This window comes from Trichechus manatus, unplaced genomic scaffold (genome assembly GCF_000243295.1).
Source record: "Trichechus manatus latirostris isolate Lorelei unplaced genomic scaffold, TriManLat1.0 scaffold00206, whole genome shotgun sequence".
Lineage (NCBI taxonomy): Eukaryota > Metazoa > Chordata > Mammalia > Sirenia > Trichechidae > Trichechus > Trichechus manatus.
In genome coordinates this window covers 3,708,156-3,733,320 of record NW_004444142.1, presented here as the reverse complement: position 1 = coordinate 3,733,320, position 25,165 = coordinate 3,708,156, and the positions used below count along the sequence as shown (strand labels likewise).

Here is a 25,165-nt window from a genome sequence, read left to right as displayed (position 1 = left end):
CAAAATAAAAATTCCCCAAATCAGCTTTTTATGTGAAGTCTACTTCAGAAATATGTATACATATACTATTCTCACCGACTATATATTAAATGTGTAAGACCAATGTTTTGTTTTATACTTGCTAGGATCTACAGAAAACTAATAACTATCACTCTGAAATTTCATCCAGATAAGCTCTGTTAAGATAGTAGAAAGTATTTCTGATATGTATCATATTTTGCAGGAAGAAAATCTCATTGTGTTCTGTAATACATAATCACATTATCTTCACCATATAAAGCATGAGCTTTTTACCCAGAGAATGCATTACTTTACTGATAGTATTTAGAACAGGCCTGTAAAACACATTATCCAGCCAGGCAGTTAGACCAGGCAGTATGACTACTTATGAGCATCAGAGATGAAGCTGTCAGTCTGACCTCCAAACACTGAGCAATTCAATCATATGAAATTCATCTGCTGGTGAAGCCGCATTCATTATGTAATTTCTCAGTGATACCTTCTCAGCGTTACCACATTTATGAAGCATTTGACGGGGCTGTAAGGAACAATGTTTGCAGGCTGAAAGAAGTCCTACATGTTTAAGTTGGGCATCACCTTCTGCCACAAGGTTGCCACCCTGCATAAACAGCCCACTTGTTGTAGCAGTATTTTCTTCATTTGACTATAAACACACAGTCATGTTTTAAAAACTTAGCCCTTTGAAGATAACCCCATTATTGAAAATCAGACATATTTTAATACTGACTAACACAGAATACAGGCACTGTATTTTGGGACAAGGTGGCAAAAGGAGAATGTCTAGATTGTTTCAACCAAGATCCCTCATGAGAGATTCATGAGGATATTTCCGTTTGCCCTCGATGCGAATATACAGAAGGTAGACTAACATTAGAGCAGTGGGAAACTTGGCAGAACTGGCTAGGACTGGGTTTGTGCAAAACCTTTTTCCGGTTTCAGTTTGAATGGGTTCCCAGGAAGTGTCAAGTTTGAACAAATCCAAAATTTTACAATGTAGCTCAGCCAAAACTGCTGAGATTCACCTGATTCTGGGTCAAAACCGTACAGAGCACACTGCGTTTCATTTGGTGTAAAGCCAGTTCGACTGAACCTTTCAGGCAACTTCAATGAGAGGCTCATAGACTTGGCAAAACCAAAAATGAATCTAGCTTGATCTTTGGTTTTGAAACAGCAAGCTCTAGCTTTATAAAAAAAAAAAGGCAAGTTTTACTTAGCCTCAAGACTATTACAAACACTTAGAAGAGGTATTGCAAATAATTATTTGGCCAGATTTATATACTGAAGTCAGTTATTTCCTGAACTTAACAAAGGCACTTTAGTAGACAGATTAACTCATTTACGTCCACATACTCCTAAGTGCACTAGAGCCCAACTCAGCGTCATGACTTATGCACCTATACAGCGCTTTGCATGCACGGATGCATGATGCACAATTCGTGTTAAATTCAGAATAAGAAGAAAAGAAGAAAAAAAAATTAAAAATAAAAACAGCAATTGGCTACTTTGACAAAGATGGGTGAAGTAAGTGCGTACAGATTTACTTAGCCTATAATTTCGTCAGAGATATATTGGCGTACTCCAATCTTGGACATCAAGATCTTGTACATCAACTAATGTGCATAGTTCAAATCTGTTACTGTTAATGCTAGGTGAAGGGACCCTAAAGAGATGGGCTGAAAGCTATAACAGGTTCTTTAAAAATAAAAACCATACTCCTAAGTTTCCAATGTTTTATAACTTTCCCAATACAAGCAAAGTTGCATATAAATTTTTCTCCATGTAGCTACAAGTTGGGACTTACTCTATAAATTATATTAGTGCTGTAAGTTAACACTGAAAATAAGGGAAATTAGGTTGTTTCAAGTAATTTTGATTTGAGAAGCTGATTAAATGCTGATAAATTGCAACGACATAATTGCACACTTGCTCTTAAAAGGGGTTTTCAAAATTTTGATTAGATACATCCTAAAATATTTTTTTAACTATGTACCTCCTCCTACAACATACGCACATTTTTAAGTTGTCTAATTTTTTTCATCGTAAGTTTAGGTAGTTACAAAGGATAAAGTTTCTAGAGTATTGCAAATATTGACGTCTTCAAATAAAACTCTTATATTACTCATATAAATTTACTCTGTGAAATTTAAATACATCAGCAATTTGTTATCACCACTTATCCTCTTAAAAAATGACTAACAAAAGATCCTCTTTAACAGATAGAAATTTTAAATTGTTCCTTTGCTCTTTGAATTTACTTCGAATCTGTTTTTCCCACAGACTTTCATCCTAATATAAAGTATATTTGTACAATTTTTTTTATTGGTTACTCAATCATACTTCATTCTTCTCTGTAAGAAAAATGTGTGTGTGTATATATGGCGCATGTGTCTATATATAAGTATATAAACTGATTTAAAAGTTTTTTTCTGTGACCATAATATTCAATTTTACATTTTTTACGATTAATTATCATTAGAACTAATATTAAGTGTATTATACATTTTGAGAAAAAATAGTAAATGTGAAATGTTTGGGAAAAAAAAAACTTCCAAAATACATCTCTTAATGGGATGGATATGGCTTTCCCTCCTCTGCAATCAATTTGTTCACGCATCCATGGGTAAATATTAACTTTTGTTTGAATCTGACAGTGTTCCTTGTTATTTTTATTCCTATTTTTGTTCCCACACATTTAATCACTGAGAAATCTTGTTCACATAAAAAAGTACACGAGAATGAGAAGAGTTTTGTGATAACAATGTCACTCAATTTCTCGAATGCTTTCCTAGCTTTATAGCAAATATTACATAGTGATCTGTAATCAAAAAATAATTTTAATGATCTATCAGCTCAATTAGGTCCTCTGTCAATTTTGTTGAAAGCAAAGAACTGGAAACCACCTAACTTGTCAAAGGATTGTAATGTAGTTATTAAAGTCGTTCACTTCCTCTGTTTCTGGAAGGTATACCAAATAAGGCTTTACTGGTATTTACCAAGACTTACCAGATTACTGTATTTGCTCTTTTTTCACTTACAGACACTTTGTTTAACTCAAACTATGCATCAAGAGTTGAGAAAAAAAAATCTTAATTTTAATATTGTTCTATCAGTATATTTTGAGACATTTATTTTATTGTATAATTAAATATATTTTCATTAAAACCTAAGAGCTGCAGATTGGCAAAGCCAGTCCTCAATGTCCAATCAATCAGCCAAATCAGGCTTACTTTCTGGCAGAAGAAGTCTGATTTCATTTTTCAATTCAGTGAAATGTGTTAATATGTGTCCCTGTGACAACTGTCTCACTTTTGAGTTATACTTCTAAAGCAGATAAATAGATAAGGCATGAAGTTGGGCCAAAGTTTGTCACCCGGATGAAATAAGACATTGCTGCCTTCAATTATTTTTTATGAACTCTCTCTGTTTTATTCTCTAGAGCTATAAATTCTTTGATTATAGTAGAGTGGTGGAAGAGATGAGGTCATTAAATAAAATCATCATCACTCCTCCCATCCCAATCAGCAACACATATCTAATTCAGAATATCCCCATCTGGTTAAAATACTCCAAATATCTAATACAACTCTTTGTCCTGCGAAGAATATTCGTGCGACAAGAATGACAAGAAGCCCTACTTCAGTGTCTTGACTAAAGGACGCTTTGTTGTTCTTAGTTGCTGTCGAGTCGACTCCTACCCATGGCCACCCCCATGTGTGCAGAGTAGAACTGAAGGCTGCGACCCTTTCGGAAGCAGATCACCAGGCCTGTCTTTCAATGTGCCTCTGGGTTGTGGGTTTGAACCGCCAATCTTTTGGCTAGTAGTGGAGCGCTTAACCATTTATGCCACCCAAGGAGGCTTTACAGGCACCAAAATCTTAAATTATCCCTTCATTTGGTACACTGAAGTACCTGGCGGAATTTGTTGTCATGGGATTGTGGATGGGTGAGATAGGCCTTACTTTGGTAAAGTGGGAGGACATTGATTATGAAAACTAATATGGCCTCTTGAAGCAGAGCCATTTTAGGAAAAAGTGCATGTAAAGTTGAGGATCTGAAAACTGATTCCCTAAAAACTATGTGTGCCTGAATACCCCTCAGAAGACCTTTACATAGTCTCAGGGGTATGCTACCCCAGTCTGAAGATCATGCTCTAATTCGTCAGTTATTGAACACTGATAAATATCATTGACTACTTGTTAGCATTAATCATTACATTTCACAGTAAAATAACAGTGACAAAGTTCTGCTAACATGTCTCAATTCCTTTTCATTTTTTTTTCTGATAAAACATGTCATAGCTATAAAAGAGTACATAAAATATATAATGCAGTTAAAATAAAATGATAATTCTTTGTGGTTGTAATGAGCATTTCCCTGATTACTAACGAAGTGAACATCTTCTCACATGTTGTATCTCTTTTTCAGTTGAAATGCTTGCTCCTGCCCCCCTCCCGTTTCTTTTGTAAATCTGTGTTGTCTGTCTTTTTCTTATTGCTTGTAGGCAATATAATTTGGATACAAACCAGTGATCAATTATATGTGCTACAAATATATCCTAGTTGTGGCTTTTCTTTCAGCTTTCTTTATGTTGTCAATTTAAGAAGTTCTCACTTTTGTTTTAATAGACTATTTTTTTTTTTTACAGCAGCAGTTTGCATAAAAATTGTATGAGCAGTACAGAGAGTTCCTCTCTACACCTTCTCCCCCTGCAGTTTCTCCTATTAACATCTTGTATTCCTGTGATGTATTTGTTACATTTGATAAATCAATAGTGATACATTATTATTAACTAAAGTGGATGTTTTACATTGGGTTCACTATGTTGTATAGTCCCAGGGGTTTTGACAAATGTATAATGTCATGTGTCCACCATTACAGTACCGTAAAGAATAGTTTTGCCGTCCTAAGAATCCACACCCCTCCACCTATTCATCCCTCTCCCCTTTCCCCGCAAACTCTGGCAACCATTGATCTTTTTACTCTCTGTATAGTTTTGCTTTTTCCATAATGTCATATAGTTGGAATCACAGAGTTTGCAGCTTTTTCAGCTTGGCTTTGTTCACTTGTTGTTAGATGCCTTCAAGTCAGCCCCTGACTCACGGTGACCCCAAGTGTTACAGAGTAGAACTGCTCCATAGGGTTTTCTTTGCTGTAATCTTTATGGAAAGAGTTTGCCAGGTCTTTCTTCTGTGCAGCCGGTGGGTGGGTTTGAATCACCAACCTTTAGGTTAGCAGACAATCGCAAACCACTTGCACCACCAAGGCACCTTTTCTTCACTTAGCAATATACATTTAGGATTCTTCCATGTCTTTTCTTACCTTAATAAATCATTTCTTTTTATTACTGAGTAATACGCCATTGCTTGGATGTACCACTGTGTGTGTATCCATTCATCTATTGACGGGCATCTTGGTTGCTTCCAATTATTAACGATTATGAATAAAACTGCTATAAACATTTGTGTGCCAGTTTTTGTGTAGACATATTTTCAACTCATTTAGGTAAATACCTAGGAGTGTGATTGCTGGATCGTATGCTAAACCTATGCTTAGTTTTTTAACAAACTGCCAGACTGCCTTCCATATTGGCTGCAGCATTTTGGACTGCTGTCAGCAATCAGCGAATATTCCTATTATTCCCTGTCCTCACCAGCAGCTGGTGGTGTCAGCGTTTTGGATTTTAGTCATTTTAATAGGTGTGCAGTGGTATCTCATTGTTTGAATTTTTTAATTCCCTAATGACATACGATGTTGAATATCTTTTCATATGCTTATCTTCTTTGGTGAGGTGTCTTCAGATTTTTTACCCATTTTGTAACTTGTTTTCTCATTGTTGAGTTTTAAAAAGTTCTTTGTATATTTTGGAGCCGTGGTGGCACAGCGGTTAAGAGCTCAGCTGCTAACCAAAAGGTCAGCAGTTCAAATCCACCAGCCACTCCCTGGAAGCCCTATGGGGCAGTTCTGCTCTGTCCTATAGGGTTGCTATGAATTGGAATCGATTCAACAGCAATGGGTTGCATGTTTTGGATATGTCATTTATCTGATATGTGTTTTGCAAATATTTTCTCCCAGTCTGTGGCTTGTTTTCATCCTCTTAACAGTGCCTTTTGCAGAGCAGAAATTTTTAATTTTAATAAAGTCCAGCTTATCAAAAATAAAATAGGTCTAACTATAAAAATATATGTACAAGATCTATATTAAGAAAACCACTAAACTCTAATGAAAGAAGTCAAAGAAGACTAAAAAAAAAAAAAAAGGAGAGATATTCAATGATCATGACTTAATATTACTATTATGACATCAATTCTTCCAAAATTGATCTATAGATTCAATGTAATCTGGATCAAAATTCCAGCAGTTATTTTGTGGATATCAACAAACTGATTCTAAAGTTTATGTGGAAAGGCAAAAGATTCAGAACAGTAAACACAATACTGAATAACCCAGTTGGAGGACTGACACTACCCAACTTCAAGACTTACTAGAAAGACCAAGACAGTGTTGTGTTGAAGGAATAGACAAATAGATCACTCACACAAATATAGTCAACTGACCTTTGACAAAGGAGCAAAGGCAATTCAAAGGAAAGGATAGTATTTTCAACAAATGATGCTGGACATCCATATGCAAAAAAAAAAAAGAGAATCTAAACATAGAGCTTACATCTTTCAAAAAAATTAGTTCAAAATGGATCATAGACCTAAATGTAAGACACAAAACTATACAACTTCTAGAAGATAATAACATAGAAGAAAACCTAAGTGTTCTTGGGTTTGATGATAAATTTTTAGATACACCACAAATTAATTTTAAGATACAACACAGAAGTTCTCAGTTTTAATGTGGTTACTTTTATCACTCATTTCCTTTATGATCTGTTTTCATTGCCTTTATTTATTTTTTAGAAATCCTCCCAAATTCCAAGGTTATGAAGATTTTCTACTATATTGTGTTATAAAAGTTTTATGGCTTTGCCATTCACATTTAGGCGTTAGTTCACTTTTACATCTGATATGAGATAGGTATCCAATATCATTATTTTTTCATACCAGTTTTTCCAATACTACCGACTGAAAAGTCCATCTTTGCTCCCCTGATAATGTGGTGCCCGTTCTGTTTCTGGGTTCTCTAATTGGTTCTATTTACCTATTGATATATTCCTGTGCTGAGACCACACTGTCTTAATTTTCATAGCTTTAATACATTTTGATATATGTTAAGACAACTCCCTCCACCTTGTTTTTCTTCAGAGGTGTCTTGGCTTTTCCAGAGTATTTTCTCTATGAAGGACTTGCACTTTTTGTTGCTGTTGTCAGATTCATTCCTATGTACTTTGTATTTTTTGTTAATTTTGTATTAGTATACTTTTAATTATGTTTTCTTAGTGACACTGGTATTAGAAAAATTAAGTTGTCTTTCATATACTGTTTTTTATCAAGCCAGCTTGCTAAACTCTTTTTATGTCTCGTAATTTAGCTATGAATACCTTGCTGTTGTTTTTTAATATGGTCAATTACATTATTCGTAAATAATGATAATTTACAGCACTGGAGGAGCCCTGGTCACGCCGTGGTTAAGAACTTGACTGCTAACCAAAAGGTTGGCAGTTTGAATCCACCAGCTGCTCCTTGGAAACCCTATGAGGCAGTTGTACTCTGTCCTGTAGGGTTGCTATGAGTTGGAATCAACTCGACAGCAATGGGTTTAGTTTGGTTTGGTTTACAGCACTGGATAGGCCGGCCTGGCTGCACGGTATCTAATACAAATTGTGGAATGGGACATCCTGTGCTTTTTTTTAAAGAAGGACTTTCAACGCTTCAACATTAAGGGTGAGGTTTGCTACAGATATTTTCATATGACCTTTATCAGATTAAGGATTTCCTTCTAAGTTTGCTAAAAAAGGTTGTTTGCCAATGATAATGGTGAGAATGAGTGGTCTTTACTGATCTATTGTGATGATCTTCTTAATTTTTTTTTCCTCCCTAATCTGTCTCTATGGTGAGTTACTTTGATTATTTTCTAATATTTAACCAGTCCTGAATTCCTGGGATAAGTTCAATTTGTTCATGACGAATTATCTCTTTTATACAATCCTAAACGTATTTTGCTAATATTTTGTGTATAATTATTTTTTGCATCTATGTTCATAAGTGAGAAGCGTCTGTAATTGCCCTTAATTGCACTTTCTGTGTCTGATTTTGGCATGAAGATTTATGTCAACTCATAAAGTAAGTTGGGAAAATGCCCTCTTTCTCTAGACTCTAGAAAAATTTTTATAAAACAAATTATATGTTCCTAGAACATTGAGTAGAACTTATCTGTTAAATTATTTGGGCTTGGTGCCCTTTTCTGGAGATTTTTTAAATTATTGATTAATTGAGCTATGGGGCTGTTTATGCTATTTCTTCTTAGTTTCGACAATTTATCTTTCTAGGCATTTAGCTATTTCTCTTAATTTTCAAACTTAAAAATGCAAAACCACTCACAATGTGATTACATTCTTAATACTATGCCATATATGTATATCTATATATCGGTTGCTGTCAAGTTGATTCCAACTCATGGAGATCCCATGAGCTGTAGAGTAGAATGGCACTCCCTAAGATTTTCAAGGCCGTGAACTTCTGGAAGCATATCTCCAGGCCTTTCTTCTGAGGCACCTCTGGGTGGGTTCAAACCAGCAACCTTTTGTTTAGTAGTGGAACATTTAACAAACTACCCCGGGACATTCTTAATAGCTGTAGTTATATCCTCTTTTTTAATTGGTAATGTTGTTCATTTGTTTCTTCTTTTTTCTTAATCAGTCATGCTGGACATTGGTCTTTTTTATTATTCTTTTCAAACAACCAACTTTGCTGTGTTGGTCTTATCTATTTTATACTTGTTTTCTATTTCATCAATTCTAATCTCTTCTCTATTTTTGTTTCTTTTGGATTATTGTGCCATCGTTTTAATTTCTTACATTGGTTGATAAGATCATTAATTTTTATCCCTTCTTTTCTAATGTAATCATTTAAGCCTTTAAATTTCCTTCTAAGTGCTATTTTCACTGTATCCCAAACAATTTAATATTATTATCATTCAGTTCTATATATTTTATAACTTCTTCATTGACCTATGAATTGTTTAGAAGTTTGCTTTGAAAGTTCCAAATGTCTATGGCTTATATGGCTCTCCTTTTGAAACTGAGAGCTAGATATGACCATATAACTAAGTTCTGGCCAATGGCATAGGAACATAAATGATGTGTGCAACTTCCAGCTTCCCTTACAGAGAAATTACATGCCTTTGCTTTCTTTCTTTTTTTCTGGATACAATGCAAATATAAAGTTGGAAGTGGAACAGGTATCTTGGATCATGAGGAGAAAGCAGTATATTGAGCATGGTGGAGTAAAAAGACAAAAGGAATCCAGATTTCTGACACAGCAGTATCAGCATATCTGCCCTGGATAGCTTATGTTTGCATTGTTACATGACAGTTAATTTCTATCTTATTTAACCCATTACTACTTTGGGGTTTCTATGCACTACAATCATACCTAACTCTAATATAAAGGTATGAGAATCTAAACTATCACGGTATTAAAGGTAATGAAAATAAGGCAGATTTGAGAGGTGAAATGAAAAACTGAATTTGTATTTCCAAGCTCAATCACCTCCTATCCCCTTTCACTTCCTAAAATAACTCTTACTGTACTGTCTATAAATACTCTTCTCCCTTAACTTCTTAGTTACTAAGTTCACTGGTTCTCTTCTCTAAACAAGGCCATCCACTTTAACCTTGTTTTTTCTGTCACCAAATTACCCCAACCCTTAAGTTGCCCGGCAAATTCTTACGGTTTGATGACCTCAAAGGTTCACTTCCGCTATTCCTACTTCCAGTTTCTAACCACTTCAATCTATTCTGCACACTGCTTCTGCGTCTGTATTCTTGTACACCAGGTTTACCAAGTTGCAACCAACCCCTGATTAAAAACTATCAGTGGCTCCCTATTGGCTAAATAGTTAAGCTAACACCTCACACCCCCTAAACTTGCAAGGATCATGACAGAGAATGCAAAGTCATCACAGCACTGTTTCCAAAAAAGTAGCCAAAGAATCCTCAACAGATTGCTTCAGTGGCCAGAACCCAACCATTAGGAACTGGAAGAAATCCATTTCTATTCCTGAATCTAAAAGAGCAAGTAATTTGAAGACCCTAGACTATGTATAATTGCTTTCCCAAACTGTAATACATATTACCACCTATGAACCCAAAGAGACAAAACATGAAACACTCTGAAATGAAATAAACACTTTCTGGGTGTCATCGATGGAAAACTCATTTTTTGTCTAGCATACCTTCCTTGATTTTCTGATTCTCTGAGATCTCTGTACCTGTCATTGTCTTTCAGCTATTTTATAACTCTCTGAGTTACAGACAACTGAGAGTAATGCAAGTGATTGTTGTCAATGGACAAGCAGAAAATTTTGTCTGGTGGCGGTTCAATCGATTTATCTCCTCAGACGTGAAAGAAACTAGTTTTGCATCTATTTTAAACTCATTTCAGCCCTTGTTAATACGTAAATATGTATGATTTTTGAATGCTCCTTTAAGTCAGTTGTAACATCTTGTTGGTTACCTAATTAATTAATGAATTAAATGAAATCTTTGACATGAGCCATTTTACATTTGTATGAGTCATAATTTTATCTTTTTTTTTCAAATCTATGTTCTTTTAACAGACCCCCATGTTCATTACTACCTTCATTTTTATTATATCCTTAATGTAGAATGCCTTCTCTGCCTCTATATTCAACACTACCAATTCTTCCCGTTTCAGAGACAAATTTCATGTCCTCCATTATGTCTGCCAACTACAAAATCCATGACTTTCTATGATGCAACTAGACCACAGCGATGTCTTAAATTGTTTTTGCAATTATCTTTTCTTCACAATATCTCCTACCAAATGTATTAATTATGCCATTCATGTGTGGTAGACAACATATTTTTATCTTATATAATTTATTTATATGTAAGTATCTTCTCTCCTTAATTACAGTGTAAATTCCTTGAGGGCACAGGACATAACTTATTTTCCCTTTTCTCCTCCTCAGTGTCAACATAGTGCCTAATAAATATCCATTGGCTGAGTCTCGTCAGGGGCCAAAACTGGGGCTCTCAATCAGGGGATCACTTGGCTTTATTTGGAGAATCAGCTTGCTATATTTTGGCTGCAAGTGGTTGCTTCCCAGAAGAACTCACACCAACCTTCAGTGAAGATAGTCAGAGCTTCTGCAGAACACCAAACATAGCATTGGCCAGAAAGATCAGAAAATAAAGAATAAATTGATGTGATTCTGGGGAATTTTTTCCCTTAACTGTTGGACTGGTACTATTTATATCTATATACCTAAGTATAGTGTTATGTGAGGGTCAGATACAGTCAGCTTAACATTCACTCATTCATTCATTCTACAAATATTTATTCTCTACTATGTCTCAGGCATTTTTTCAGGGCCCTAGAGATACATCTGCAAATAAAATGGAATTTTTGATCCAAAGTGTTTATCTGCTAGTGAAGGAAAGAGAAAAGTTGAGGGAAAGGGGGCAAAATGGACACACGATTTTGCCCTAAGCACATAGACAACTGAATTGGTGACAAGCCAAACCAAGCTTCTCATTATGACCAGACTATCTTATTTTTAGGTATTAAAACTACTGAAACTTTAAAATCAATCTACTGTAAATACTTCTAATGGAAGTATGACATTTATGATGACATTTCAAATATTTGATGATTTGTCTCACCATAATATATACTCTGGGAGCTCTGGTGGTGCAGTGGTTAAAATGCTTGACTGCTAACCAAAAGGTCGGTGGTTTGAAATCACCAGTAGCTCCAAAGGAAAAAGATGTGGCAGTCTGCTTCCATGGAGATTTACAGCCCTGGAAACCCTATGGGGTTGCTATGAGTTGGAAGCAACTCGACAGCAGTGGGTTTGGTTTGGTTTAATATATACTCTAAGTGTAACATCATATGGATCCTAAATACCAACCCAAACAAATGCAGACCACCAGCACTTTTCTGTGGTTTAAGTGATGAGTTGTGAGATAATAACAAATGATCTTGAGATCACTTTCATCATATGTGATTTTATGAACTATAAAATACTTCAGCAGCTGAATAGTCTACTAAGTGTATTAAATCAACTCCTTATACTGCCATACAAAGCCAAAAGACTTCATAATATTTGAGTGGTAATATTATTACTGAACATTTTAATTTTTATGGTTTTACTTATGATAATTACTTCAAATTAAAGCCATCTTGAGAAAACTGCTACTGTAAAGAATCTAGTCCATTTAATCAATTTATTTTTCTTATGATGACTTTTTCTTTTTACATTTATTCCTAGGGGAACCCTTAGAATAAGGCAGTTACGATTCTATCTCAAAGTACTTTGTTAGTAAAGAGATTAAATAAACAACAGGACTAATCAATGTAAATAACAGTTATACACTTTTGATTGTTGTTGGTATAATTTTCAATTTCATGTGGCATATTATTATAATTCAGATTAAATAAGAAATAACAAGCAATCACATAACGGTAATGATAATCTAACATTTGTATGGTCCTAAATATTTTTATATATATTTTCTCTCTTAATTTTCAAAACAACCTGATAAAATAGGTAACCATAGCCATTTTGGGAGCCCTGGTGGTGCAGTGGTTAAAGAGCTTGACTGCTAACCAAAAGGTCGGCAGTTTAAATCCACCAGCTGCTCCTTGGAAACCCTAAGGGGTAGTTCTACTCTGTCCTATAGGGTCACTATGAGTTGGAATAGACTCAATGGCAATGAGTTGGTTTGGTTTGGTGGCACAGTGGTAAAGAGCTCAGCTGCTAACTAAAAGGTCAGCAGTTCAAATCCACCAGGTGCTCCTTGGAAACCCTATGGGGCAGTTCTATTCTGTCCTATAGGGTCGCTTATCAGTTGGAATTGACTCAATGGCAATGGGTTTTTTCTTTTTTTTTGGTTTTTATAGCCATTTTGAGGAACTCTGGTAGCGCAGTGCTTAAGCACCCACTGGCTGCTAATGAAAACGTCATCAGTTCGAACCCACCAGCTCTGAGGGAGAAAGATGTGACAGTCTGCTTCCGTAAAGATTTACAGTCTTGGAAACACTATGGGGCAGTTCCACCCTGTCCTATAGGGTCTCTGTGAGTTGGAATCGACTTGACAGCAATGGAGCTGGATAGCAATTTTTACTGAAGAAGGAAACAAATGATTTGCTAGATATTGTATAAGTGGCATTTAGTACACTGAACCCAGATCCTTGAAATTGAAAATTTAGTTTTTATGCATGCTTTTAGAAAGAGCATTCAATTTATGAGCCAAATCCTGTAGGCAAGATACTTCTTATAGATAAGTAAAATATATGTGAAGGAACACGGAACATTTCATTTACCTACAATCTCATCATACTGGCACTGAGAAGGTCAGTGTACTCTCCAAATGGCCCAGTTAAATTTAATAAAGAGCTTATTTACTTGCTAGGGCCTAGACACTGTCAATCAAAACCACTTGCTTACACAGCACTAAATATACTCTATTAAGGTATCTTTCCTCATACTCACAAAATAAAGACCTTATTCTTTATTAACCTTATTGTTTAAAGGTTTCTTATTTTGTTCTGATCATTAAAACAATAAAAAGAGAAAATAAAAACACTAATACTCCAAAATAGCCACTCTATTTTATGTATTTCCTTAGTCTTTTTTTCTATGTAAAAATATGCATATTCAAAATTTGCATCATAGTCTCTATATCGTTCTATATATAGTTCTATCTATTACTTTTTTCTTTTTACATAACAGCATATAAATATTTATTTTTTGAAAATATAACTTTTTATGGCCAAATAATATTCTATCATATGGTGGTACCATAGTTTATTTTACTATTTCTCCAGTTTATATCATTTTTATTATTAAAAAGTGATTATTTATAAAAGTTATATGACAGAGTGAGGAATAAAGCAGAGTAACAAAAACAGGGAAAAGAATAAAATCACAACCCATAATTCTTGCCTAATAAGCTACTATTATTAGCTTTCTTATTCTGTCCTATTCTTTTTTCATATGCCTATGATTATGTTATAATTAAAGTACATATAATTTTATATCTTGAATTTGTTTCCATTTAACATTATATTGTAAGCATTTTCCATCCATTGTGGCATGTTGAGTGGAAACTCCATACTTTACCTAACCATTACTTAACCCGAAACAATAAGTGGCCCCCTCTTTTCTTTTAAAAATAAACACTTCTCAATAAAATTGCAGTCATCTAGTCTTTACATCCATACATTAAAAATATTATTTTCATGAGCAGATTCTGCAAGTAAGATTACTGAAAACAGACTAGACAGCTTTTATCATTTTTCTAGACATTAGTAAAAAGAATCTAAAAAATATAAATGTTGAAAACCTGGACCTCAAAGTATAAATAGCATCCTATCTCAGTTTCTTATGAGCCAGTTGTTTCAGTAATTATGAAACATAAAAAGTATATACAAGCTATTGATCACAGTTTTCCATAAATAAGTACATCACGGCATCAGCAGTTCTGGGATAGCAGTGGCCAGTTAAATATGTTCACATTTTTGTTATTTTGTGTGTGTTTGTGGTTTTTATTTTATTTTTTTCATTTTAAAAGATCATATCCACATACCTTCTTGGTGTAGTTTAGCTGATTTTCCCCTCTCAATCCTTGATGCGGTTTTAGAAATGCTTTCTGGAACTGCTTCCTTTGTGGAGTGCTTTGAAATCCACAACAGGAGACAGGAGTAATTCTGATACAAGGATAAAGAAAATGCCCCAACTTACCATTTCTAATGCAATTACACGGTCCTGCAAAGAAAGCATAATATAGAATTATAAAACAAAACTATTAAAAACTTTTCAAGTTTACTTAATTTTCAAGTTTTCCACTTACCCTCTGTTAGTAATAATTTATTAAAAATGTGAAAAATGAAAATTCCTACTAAGATTGATCTCTATGATAAAAAAAAATCATGAAAGGATCATTGTACCTTATCTCATCTCAGCTAGTGTTAGGACCACAAGGTTTAACTTTGAGGTTTAATAGTAAAAACCATAAATTCAGGTATGGTTACCGAAAGGACTAGATCTTACCACTTCTGCACTGGTAAAATTATTTGTCTACATAAGGATATATAAATATTAGATAGATTAAATATATGAACCACAATAAGACAATAGTAGCAACATACGGAAGGAAGTTTCCAAGATTTAAGTCTAATTGGGAGAAAAGAACACGTGGCTAAGATTAGACCTTCAAAAAGCAATCCTTAGAATTCAGCACATGTACTGGCTCTCAATTAGGTATACAGTGCAAAATGTGGTCTCACAGGGAGGTAAAAGTTCAGACGTAAGAATAACTTCATCAGTAGAAATTACTAAGTAAACTGTTACTGAAAACAAGGCAGGGGAAAAAAAAAAAAAGCTAGGCCACATGCAGCCATCCTGAACCCAGATGGGCTTTCACTACCTATAGCATCTGAGAAGGTTTTACAGAAATACTGGTTTTAAAAGGGGTCATTAATAATATTGCTTTTTTTTTTTTTTAAAAGGTAAGAAAATATATTCTCAACAGTTATATTCTCAACTCTTTCCAGAGGTGGCAGCTACAACAGGAAGCCTTAACTAAATAAGAGAGGCTGAATTGAGGAGAGAGGAGAGTGAAGGTTTAAGAAAAAGGAAAGCCATCATTTTTAGGAGAGCCAAGACCGTGTTTCTTCTCTACTGTTTTAAGAAGTTGGAGAAGTCTCTGAAATCACAATTTCTTTTTTGCTCAGTCAAATTTGTTAATCATTTATCCTAACAGGGATGAGGAGAAAAATGGTGCAGAAAGCTACCCAGCTCAGATCTCTTGCAACCCTGCAGGGACTCCCAAAGACTCACGACATTTAGGGGTGGAATGAAATTGACCCTCACCTGCATTCTCTCAGCCTCACCTTCATCATGGAGGGCTCACATCTGCCTCTGGGGCTCTGAAACCCGACCTCCAGCCCTCAGACTGGGTGACTGAGTTGAGCATTTCTACCCTTTAAACATTTGGCTATGTGGGCACAAATTAAAATGAGTATATTAATGCAAAATCAGCCGAAAGCAGACTGTTTTTAGCAATATAATCTGTTTAACTGCATTTTGTTGACATACTTGAGAGGACGTCGCCCTCACTCCCATGATTTTCATAAAATAGCTGCTTTTTTTGGGCAACTTGTGTACTATCACATTTGAGCACTTCATACTAAATGCACATGGTGCCTCAAGGGGGCTTTGAGCTGTGGTCACTCGGCATTTTATTCACCATTCAGTCAGCTTTATCATTCTATGCAGACTAAACAGAACCACTCATTAGATGCCTTGTACGAGACAGCCTTTGGGCAGTCTCACATTTATAGGAACCGTATTAGAAGGCTGAAAATATTTACAGCGCCTATTTGCACACAAAGTTTTCCCTACACTATGGGTTTGTGTGCTGTTATTATTTAAGATTAAAAACAAACAAACCCAATGGCGTCCAGTCAATTCTGACTCATAGTGACCGTAGGGGACAGAGCAGAACTGCCCTATAGGGTTTCCAAGGCTGTAATCTTTACAGAAGCAGACTGTGGAGCAGCTGGTGGGTTCAGAGCACCAACCTTTAGATTACCAGCCAAGTGCTTAACCACTGTGCCACCAGGGCTCCTTTCATTTAAGATTAGCATATTTTAAAAGTACACATACAGCTGATTCAAAATAGGTGACTGCATTAAATTCTGTTTGCCTTAATTCATATCTCAGTGTTTGGCAAAGATAAATTAATTTAACTATAATTTATGTATTAGTGTCTTCAGTTTACTTAAGTATATGTTCCATGATTTTTGGAGCCCTGGTGGCACAGTGGTTTAAGAGCTCAGCTGCTAACCAAAAGGTTGGCAGTTTGAATCCACCAGCTGCTCCTTGGAAACTCTATGGGGCAGTTTTACTCTGTCCTATAGGTTCACTGTGAGTTGGAATCGACCCGATGGCAACAGGTTTGGTTTCTTTATTTATTTATTCCATGATTTTATAAGATCCTAGTGTATAAGATTATGGACCTAAATGATCAAAACAACTCCATTTTGTTAAAATATAAATGTCAATAAATAATGCACTTGGATGCAATTTAAGTTTTTATTTGTTTGTTTATAATCTACTTCATTCCAAAACAGTACCGAGACTTTCAATGTAGAAATGTATAGAATATTTTTTTAAAAAAAGGAAATTAGGGAAATAAGAAATTCAGTTTACTAACCTGAATTTCAATAACTGAATTTGCCTACCTACAATAGCTGATAACAGATACCAGGAATTACTGCCACATTAGTGAGCTTTCTCTAAACTATACAGCGTTTTCTTTTTTTTTTTTTAAACTTAATTGTAGGCTACAAATAAAAAGAAATTACTCTCAGTCCTTCTGAACTTATTACTTGCTTTTAAAACTTAAAAAATATATTTTGAAAAATTTAAATGGTTGCAGTTTTTGCTTTTGGCACACAATATTATAATCCTGTATAAAAAAGAATTAAGCTACTTTAAATCTTTATTCTCAAACAAAATATTTACATACTTTCTATCATGTTCTTGTTGTTAAAACAGAGCTAACCTAAGCTAGTATTGTGGCATTGATGCAGTCCACAGGAGAAGGAAAAAAAAAAAAAAAAAAGCCAGTATATGTTCTAGAATGAACATATAATTACACCAAAATACTATATCTTTCTTCAGCTCTCCCATCCTCCCTAGGGCTGCAGTTTTTTGTTTTTTTTTTCTTTTTAATCTCCTATTTTCATTTCAACAGATTTTATCTTCAAGCTCAGCCTGAAGGCTGAACACCTTCTCCCCACCCCCAACTCCGGCACCTGAAAAGAAAAGCAATGTTAGGAAATTGAAGGGGTTCGGGGGTCAGGAGGTGGGAAGAGTGGAGAGGGAAGACAGCCTCCAGAAGTAATGAAGAAACTGTCGCTATAATCATGCTACTTCGGGTGGTTGTAATAAATCAGTGGTTCATATTTTTATTTACATACTTTGAGAGTCTGATGATGAAAGCTTGATCTTCTCCCCAGGAAAATGTACATTATACACAACACACACATACATACATATATATTTTCACATACAGTAGCAAATTAGAATCACAAACCCTCAAAAGCCCGCCCAGGGGCTTCTAAACTTCAAATAAAAACACCGGAAATAAGATGTAAAGAATATTATACAACCAAATTAGTTCATTAAACTAAATCTATTTATTTCTTTTATGAAATATTTCTAGATAATTTACACCAATTACAAAGAAAGAAAGAATTGTGAATATAAGGGCCCAAGGCACAGGTAAAAAATACGAAACTCTAAACAGGTATGGAGGGTGAAATATAAATCAAAGGAGGAATTTTCTTCACATATTTTGAAAAAAAGACAGCTGGAAGGAAAAAAAATCTTTTTGGTTGCTTTTTTTTTGTAACCTAATAGTCCCTTTTCCACTATACTTTCATTCTATCTAAGGTGGGGGTGGGAGGAGTCCAAGAAACAACTAAAATGTCAACAAATAATTATCTTGATGTTGATTCTTATAGATTATACATGTAGTTCACTGCACAGTAGTTGAGTTACAATGGAAAGTACTAATGTTCCTATTGATAACTAAATATTACACAAATTTCCAAGTAAAAATAATGCTCATAACATCGTGTTTTAATTTATTCTGAACTTGACAGATCAAATAGGGAAAGCCATATTTTGGAGAAGGCATACAGCATACGTCCTATAAAAAGATGTATTTTAGCTTTTATGGTAGGTTACTAACCTTCCTTCAGTTGTACATATTCATTTGCTACTTGGTCGCAGTGGGATCTATATTAGAATTCATGAATGAACCAAGGCATATTCATTAGCATCACTGAAGATGGGCAAATATTTGTAGGCCAAGTTACAAAATGAGCACTAAATGGATCCTTGGTATCTGAATTCCTGATCATTAACAGTTTATTTGATTCAACTGAGTCAATCAATTAGCTACATTGATCCATCCATCCTATCTAAGAGATAAACTGAAAGGGTTACAGGTCTAAATAATCAGGCTCTTTTGCCTCTGGTAAGAACAGTTGAATAGGTCTAGTGACTTAATTCATCACAGTAATGCAGCATTTTCCAAGAATGCTTTAAATACGTCCATTAGCATATGAAAAAGGACAATACGCATAAAAATATAACAAGAGTCTCTATCCCTTCCAAGTCTAAGAAGCTTTAAGAGTATAGAACAATTCTGGAAACTTGTCTGGGACTGAAGGGCTATGATGGACATATATTTTTCAAAAACACAAATCCACAGTGAGGACTCCTATCAGTGTTCGAAAAGCACAAAGCCTCTCTTCTGGAGGAAAAATCCACTCTGTTTCACCCAAAAGGAATAGTGCTTGCCATTCTTCCTGTCAGCCCTAACTCTGTTTAATCAGAACTCACACTTCACCTGTTATTTCCTATATGAAGGCTATAGAAGGAAATGCAAATATGTACTATTTTTTCTCTAGGAATTTTCCACATGACAATCCATTGCATTTAACAAATTGCCAATTGTTAGTCAAATAATTACGTGATTTAGAAATAATATCAAGTGGATTATTTTCCAACCTTCAAGATATTAAAAAAGAAAAAGAAATGGCCTTTATTAACCATGACACACACACACAAATCAGCATTACATATCGTGATTTAAAATAAATTAAAACAATATAAAGAGAAATAAAATTGCAAACAACCTCAGTATTGCAACACTCACTCCTCCCTCAAAAAAACCTTTAAAACATAGCATAAACTGGCTTTGAAGATACCAAATGCATCAATGGTCTGTACATAAAATTGCATGTTATCTCCTAAAAGTCAGACAAAGTTTTTCCGTATTTCAGAAAAACTTTAGGATCGATGGTATAAAAGCAGCTTGCAGTGGTTTCCAAATCATCAGTGTTTAATTTAGCCATCATTAGAGACCTGTATTCAAGCTTTCAGAGCCCTGGCGGCACAGTAGTTAAGCCCTTGGCTGCTAACTGAAAGGTCAGTGGTTCCAACTCACCAGCTGCTCCGCGGGAGAAAGACGTTAACAGTCTGCTTCTATAAAGATTTATAGCCTTGGAAACATTATGGGGCAGTTCTACTCAGTCCTATAGGGTCGCTATGAGTCAGAATAGACTCAGTGGCAATGGGTTTGGTTTTTGGTTATTGAAGCTTTGTTAACTCTTCATAGCTGCTTACATGACCTTTTTAAGTCACCTACTTCAGGGTCCAAATAACACAACAGGAATATTGAAAAGAAAACCATGGCAAGCTATTACGATTTTGTCTAAAAAGTTATCAGTTAAAAAAAATTTTTTGTTTTTTGATTTATCAAGAAAACCCAATTTAAAGGGGTGTATCATATCCATTGAAAAGGATCGAAAGCAAGGAAAATCTTCAATGAGATGGATTAACACAATAGCCACAACAATGGACTCAAAGTCACCAACTACCATGAAGATGGGCACAATGTTGAAGAACTGGGCAACTTTTCTTTTCTGTTATACGTAAGTCAGAGCTGACTTGATGGCAACTAACGACAACAACAAAAACATCATGTCCTCGCCTAGGGGGAGTACTCAGTAATCTTCTATGTTAGCTGCTTCTCACTCCGGGTGTGGCAAATTTCTGACAGAACCAGAAGCAGAAACTATCACAGGATGTAAGAACAAAGTAAAAGCATGTGCTCCACATTTCTGATGTCTTCTCTCATCCACTGCCATTTTCACAATAAAGATCCAAGGGCAGCCAGCTCTTCTTCTGTAACTTTTGTCTGTTATATGCTCAGGTTGGTGTTTTTGTTTGTTACGAGGCCATTACTGACCACTACACTTCAGTTTGACACTATTCAGGAAAGGCCGAGGTCGCACTTACATTGAAGTGGGATGTATGTGGGTTTGTGGGGTGGGGAGTGCAAATGGCTTGCAGGAGGAAGATAAAGCGAAAGAAATGGTAATGGAGCTCTGTTGGTTTGTTTCAACAGATTTCACAGTGGAAAATGCGGCTTCAGAAGTGAGGTAGGGGATTTGCTTAAAGTTCCCATAAACACTTCCAGACAGCTGAATGAATCTAGTAACAAAAAATCGCAGATTTGCCCTTTATATTTCAGACCATAAAGCAAAGCAGTGGGATTTCTTCTTTTTTCCCTCTTTAAGATGAAGAGTCACTTTAAGGCTCCTTCTTTAAAGCACAAATGTAATTTGGTGTGTAGGTGTGTGCCTACAGGACACAGCTACAAACAAACAGAATGATCTTTCTCCTGGAACTACCCAGTTCCAGTAAAACTGCTGGTAACAGCAAACAAACATGCTTGTTCAGTGAATGACATGTGAACTGGAGAACAACTTAAAACTATTTGCAGATACAATAAAAGCTATGATGGTGGTTAGGGGCAATGCAAATGACAAGCAATGTAATTTCTAAGATTGACCATCCCCAGAAAGAGATGCTTAGAGAATAGCAGGAATAAAAGTTGAGTAGCAGGAGGAAAAACCAATGACCCAGAAACCAACACCCATTTTTTTTTTTCTCAAGGATTTACATTTAAAAAAAAATAAAGTACATGTCGCCAGTTGTGAGGTTAGTCATATATCAGCTGAATATACTCTGAACTCATATGCAAATCATGGCGCAATGGTGATTATGGCATAATTCATGAGAAGGTTTGTGTCATATAGAGCTTGTGGAAAACAACAGGGTATGCTTTCATTTTCAAGTATACAAAGGGATGTGTATCTGACTGTTAGCAAAATTAGTTGGTCTAATGAGACTCCCTAAGGCTGACATCTCCATTGTTTCCCTCAAGGGTGCAGGTCTCCTGGGCTTCCGGGTGAGGAATGTTCAAAAGTAAACCCATATAACCATAGAACCCATTTTCCCAAGTTCCTTCTGCCTGAATATTTGAATTACAGAACTTGATTGTTGACTACCATGCATGTCACAGGATTGAGTCATGAACTGGCACAAGCAAATTGTCTGCCTTGGGAATTAAACTGCTTACCTTTGAGCAATTTCAGTAATCCACATCCTAATTTACATGGAGAGTATTTTACTCAATATTCCTGAGGAATTAAAGCACAGGAACACTACCTTGGAGACTCTCTCACCCTTCATTCCCACGTTCCTTCTGTGTACAGTTACCTCTCACCATTTTATACTAAAGAGAGAGGCTGCAGATAAGGATAATCAAAACATAAGCTGGTAGTTTTAAAATAAAATATTTGACTGACATGAGTCAGGTTTTTCCCAATTCCTAATTTGGTTTGACGTAAAACTATTATTAATCTCTATTTTCCAATATAGAAATGCAGGGAAGAAGGGAAAGGTGGTTGAAGGATTTAAAACTAACCTCTGATAATCTGAACGCCGATAATCAATGGTGCACTATTATTACTCTCTAAGATAAATTAAGATAAAAACTCAACAACTTAGTTTTAACTCCAGGGATGCATAGCTGAAGGCTGACTTATCTTGTATGCCCTAAAATAAAGCAGACGTATTTTGACTATTAAGTTCAATATCCTAAATATTCCTACCTATGAAATACTTAACTGCTTTTTCTTCAAATTGAGCTTCACTCTGATTTTTCACTGCAGTATGACTAGCATCTTCCCAAGGTGCAATTTTAAACAGTAGCTTCGGCTGTTTAAGAGAGATGTGAGTAAAGAAAAAAAAGTTGGAAAGCTCTTTTATCTTAAAGAAATGGGAAAGCACTATAAATACTAATAGCTCTACAAAATAACTCTAACAGGGCTATAATTTTAAACACAATTTTAAGTTTCTGTTTATAGAGAAAATAGTATCATCGTAGTACTTTTAAAAATAATTCCTTACCCAACTTAAAGTTACAATTTCAGAGAAATCATTACTTGAAAGTGAAAACATTTTACTCTGCAGGACTGTAAATAAAGAGCAGTGATTTAATTCAGTGTATCTTCAATTGTGTTTCTTTCAAAATCATCGCTGGAAGTGACTAATCCTAAATTCCAAAGTCTATGAAATGAAGGAATGAATAAGAGCTTGTTGACAGACACACCTGGCTAGTTTTAGGTAGTAATGAAAGCTACTCTTACTACTCACATCTTTACCTGTGGGTAACAAAAGTCTGATACAGTGTGATTTTTTAGGAGCTCAGGAAGCCTGATTGCTCAAAATTATACTTTTCTTTCATTTTGCCAAAGTATTTAAAACAGTGACTTATTCTTTGAGGGAGAATCTAGAAATTTATTCTTTGACTCACTCCACCCAGTTCACTTTTCAAAATGCAAATATTCCAGATAGACACCCATTAAACTAGTCCATTCTAGAGCAGGGAACAGCAAAGTAGGGTAGTGGGACATATCCAGCCTCCTACCTGTTTTTACCTGGCCCACAAGCTAAGAATGGCTTTTATATTTTTAATTGGTTGAAAAAAATCAAAGCAAGAATAATATTTCAAGACATGTGAAAGTGATACGAAGTTCAAATTTCAGTGTCTATAAATAAAGATTTATTGGAACACTTCACTCATCAGTTTATGCATTGTCTATGACTGCTTTTATGCTAAAACGGTGGAGTTCAATAATTGTAAGAGATCATATGGTTTGCAAAGCCAAAGTATTTAGAATCTGGCCCTTTATAGGAAGTTTGACAACACCTGCCATAAGGTGTTGGTATCATATAATAATTGTTTCCTGCCTCATAGAGGTGACCCTGTAGCAAACCCTGTAGGCTTCTGGAAGGAGAGGATAAGGTGAAACACATTGACCAGAGACACAGAAAACAGAATAGAAATTGTGCAATTTTTACCCAACTTTAAGACAAAATTTAAAAGTTGTATATGTATAAATAGAAATACCCAGAATATAAACTATTCCTCAGGCCATGTAAGTTTCTTCTTTTGTCTATTCCTTTTATCCATCCTTCCTTCTTTCTTCCAGTGTTTTTCCTTGCTCTCTTGCTTGTTTCTTTTTTTCTCCTCCCTTCCTCATTCCTGCTCATTTATTCATTTAATTAAATCACTCATTTATTTACTCACGTTTATTGGGCCAGCCACTGGCCCAAGGTGTTGAACATTGGGCACACAGTTGCTGTCATAGAAGATAAGGTCTCTCTGCCTTTACAAAGCTTACATTTCAAAGGAGAAAAGAAAGGGAAAAATGAAGAACATACTCAGGGACTACAACTAGGGTGAAGGTGAGGGTTTACTTTAGACAGACAGGTCAGTTTAAGTCTCCACGAAGAGGTGATATTTGAGCTGAAACTTGAAGAGTGAAAATGATCCAGCCATTGAAAAAGCTATGGAAAACACATTACAGAGAGAGAGAGAGAAGCAACTGCAAAGGCCCTGGGGCAGGAAAGGGTTTGCTGAATATCAGGAACAAGGGACACACTGGTATGGCTATAATTTAAAATATTACTTTAAATTACCAGTATCAAATAATCAACACTATTTACTGAAAGTTTATTAGTGCCAAAACTGTACTGGGTACTTTTCACATATGTTCTCATTTCACGTTCACAAAAATTCCCAGTAGGTGGACCCTCTTACAACAAAGACCCGAAAACCAAGTGATTTGATTATATATGGCAATCTGGGAGCCCTGAACATCAAAGGCAGAGTTCAGAAACCAGACTGAGTGGCATTGGGAGGGAGAGACCGTTCAGTAGCAGCAAGGAGTTGTCAGACCTGACCTGGCGAGAGCCTGAGCCCTTCAGGCCTGAGCAACTCGGCGGTGAGCGGTGAGGCAGGCAAGCAGCCATGCTCGGGAGGCACGTTTTCTGCACTGGGGAGACCCAGCTGCTGAAAGTCTACATGGCCACCCAGAACCAGTGAGAAGCAACCCCTATCAGTGAAAGATAAGTACTTGTGTATAGCTTATCATGCGGATCAAAAACATCCCCCTTAGGGAAAAACCTCTCTCCCATTTACCTCCCTGCTCCCTGCTCTGCATTGGGTCCCAGACTGGCTTCAGCAATTGCCGAGTCCCCTGGGCTGGAAGTAGGATCCATCACACACTGGGAG

General features: G+C 35.6%; 1 protein-coding gene across 1 annotated transcript in view; it reads right to left on the bottom strand.

The window, feature by feature from the left end:
- Positions 1-25,165, bottom strand: part of CEP128 (centrosomal protein 128) — a 602,257-nt gene that overhangs the window by 74,834 nt on the left and 502,258 nt on the right. Inside the window, exons 19-20 of the mRNA XM_023742234.1 lie at positions 22,714-22,803; positions 14,899-14,922 (exon numbers count right to left, since the gene is read on the bottom strand). Coding sequence (XP_023598002.1) covers positions 14,899-14,922; positions 22,714-22,803 — 114 coding nt within the window. The remainder of the gene's footprint in view (positions 1-14,898; positions 14,923-22,713; positions 22,804-25,165) is intronic.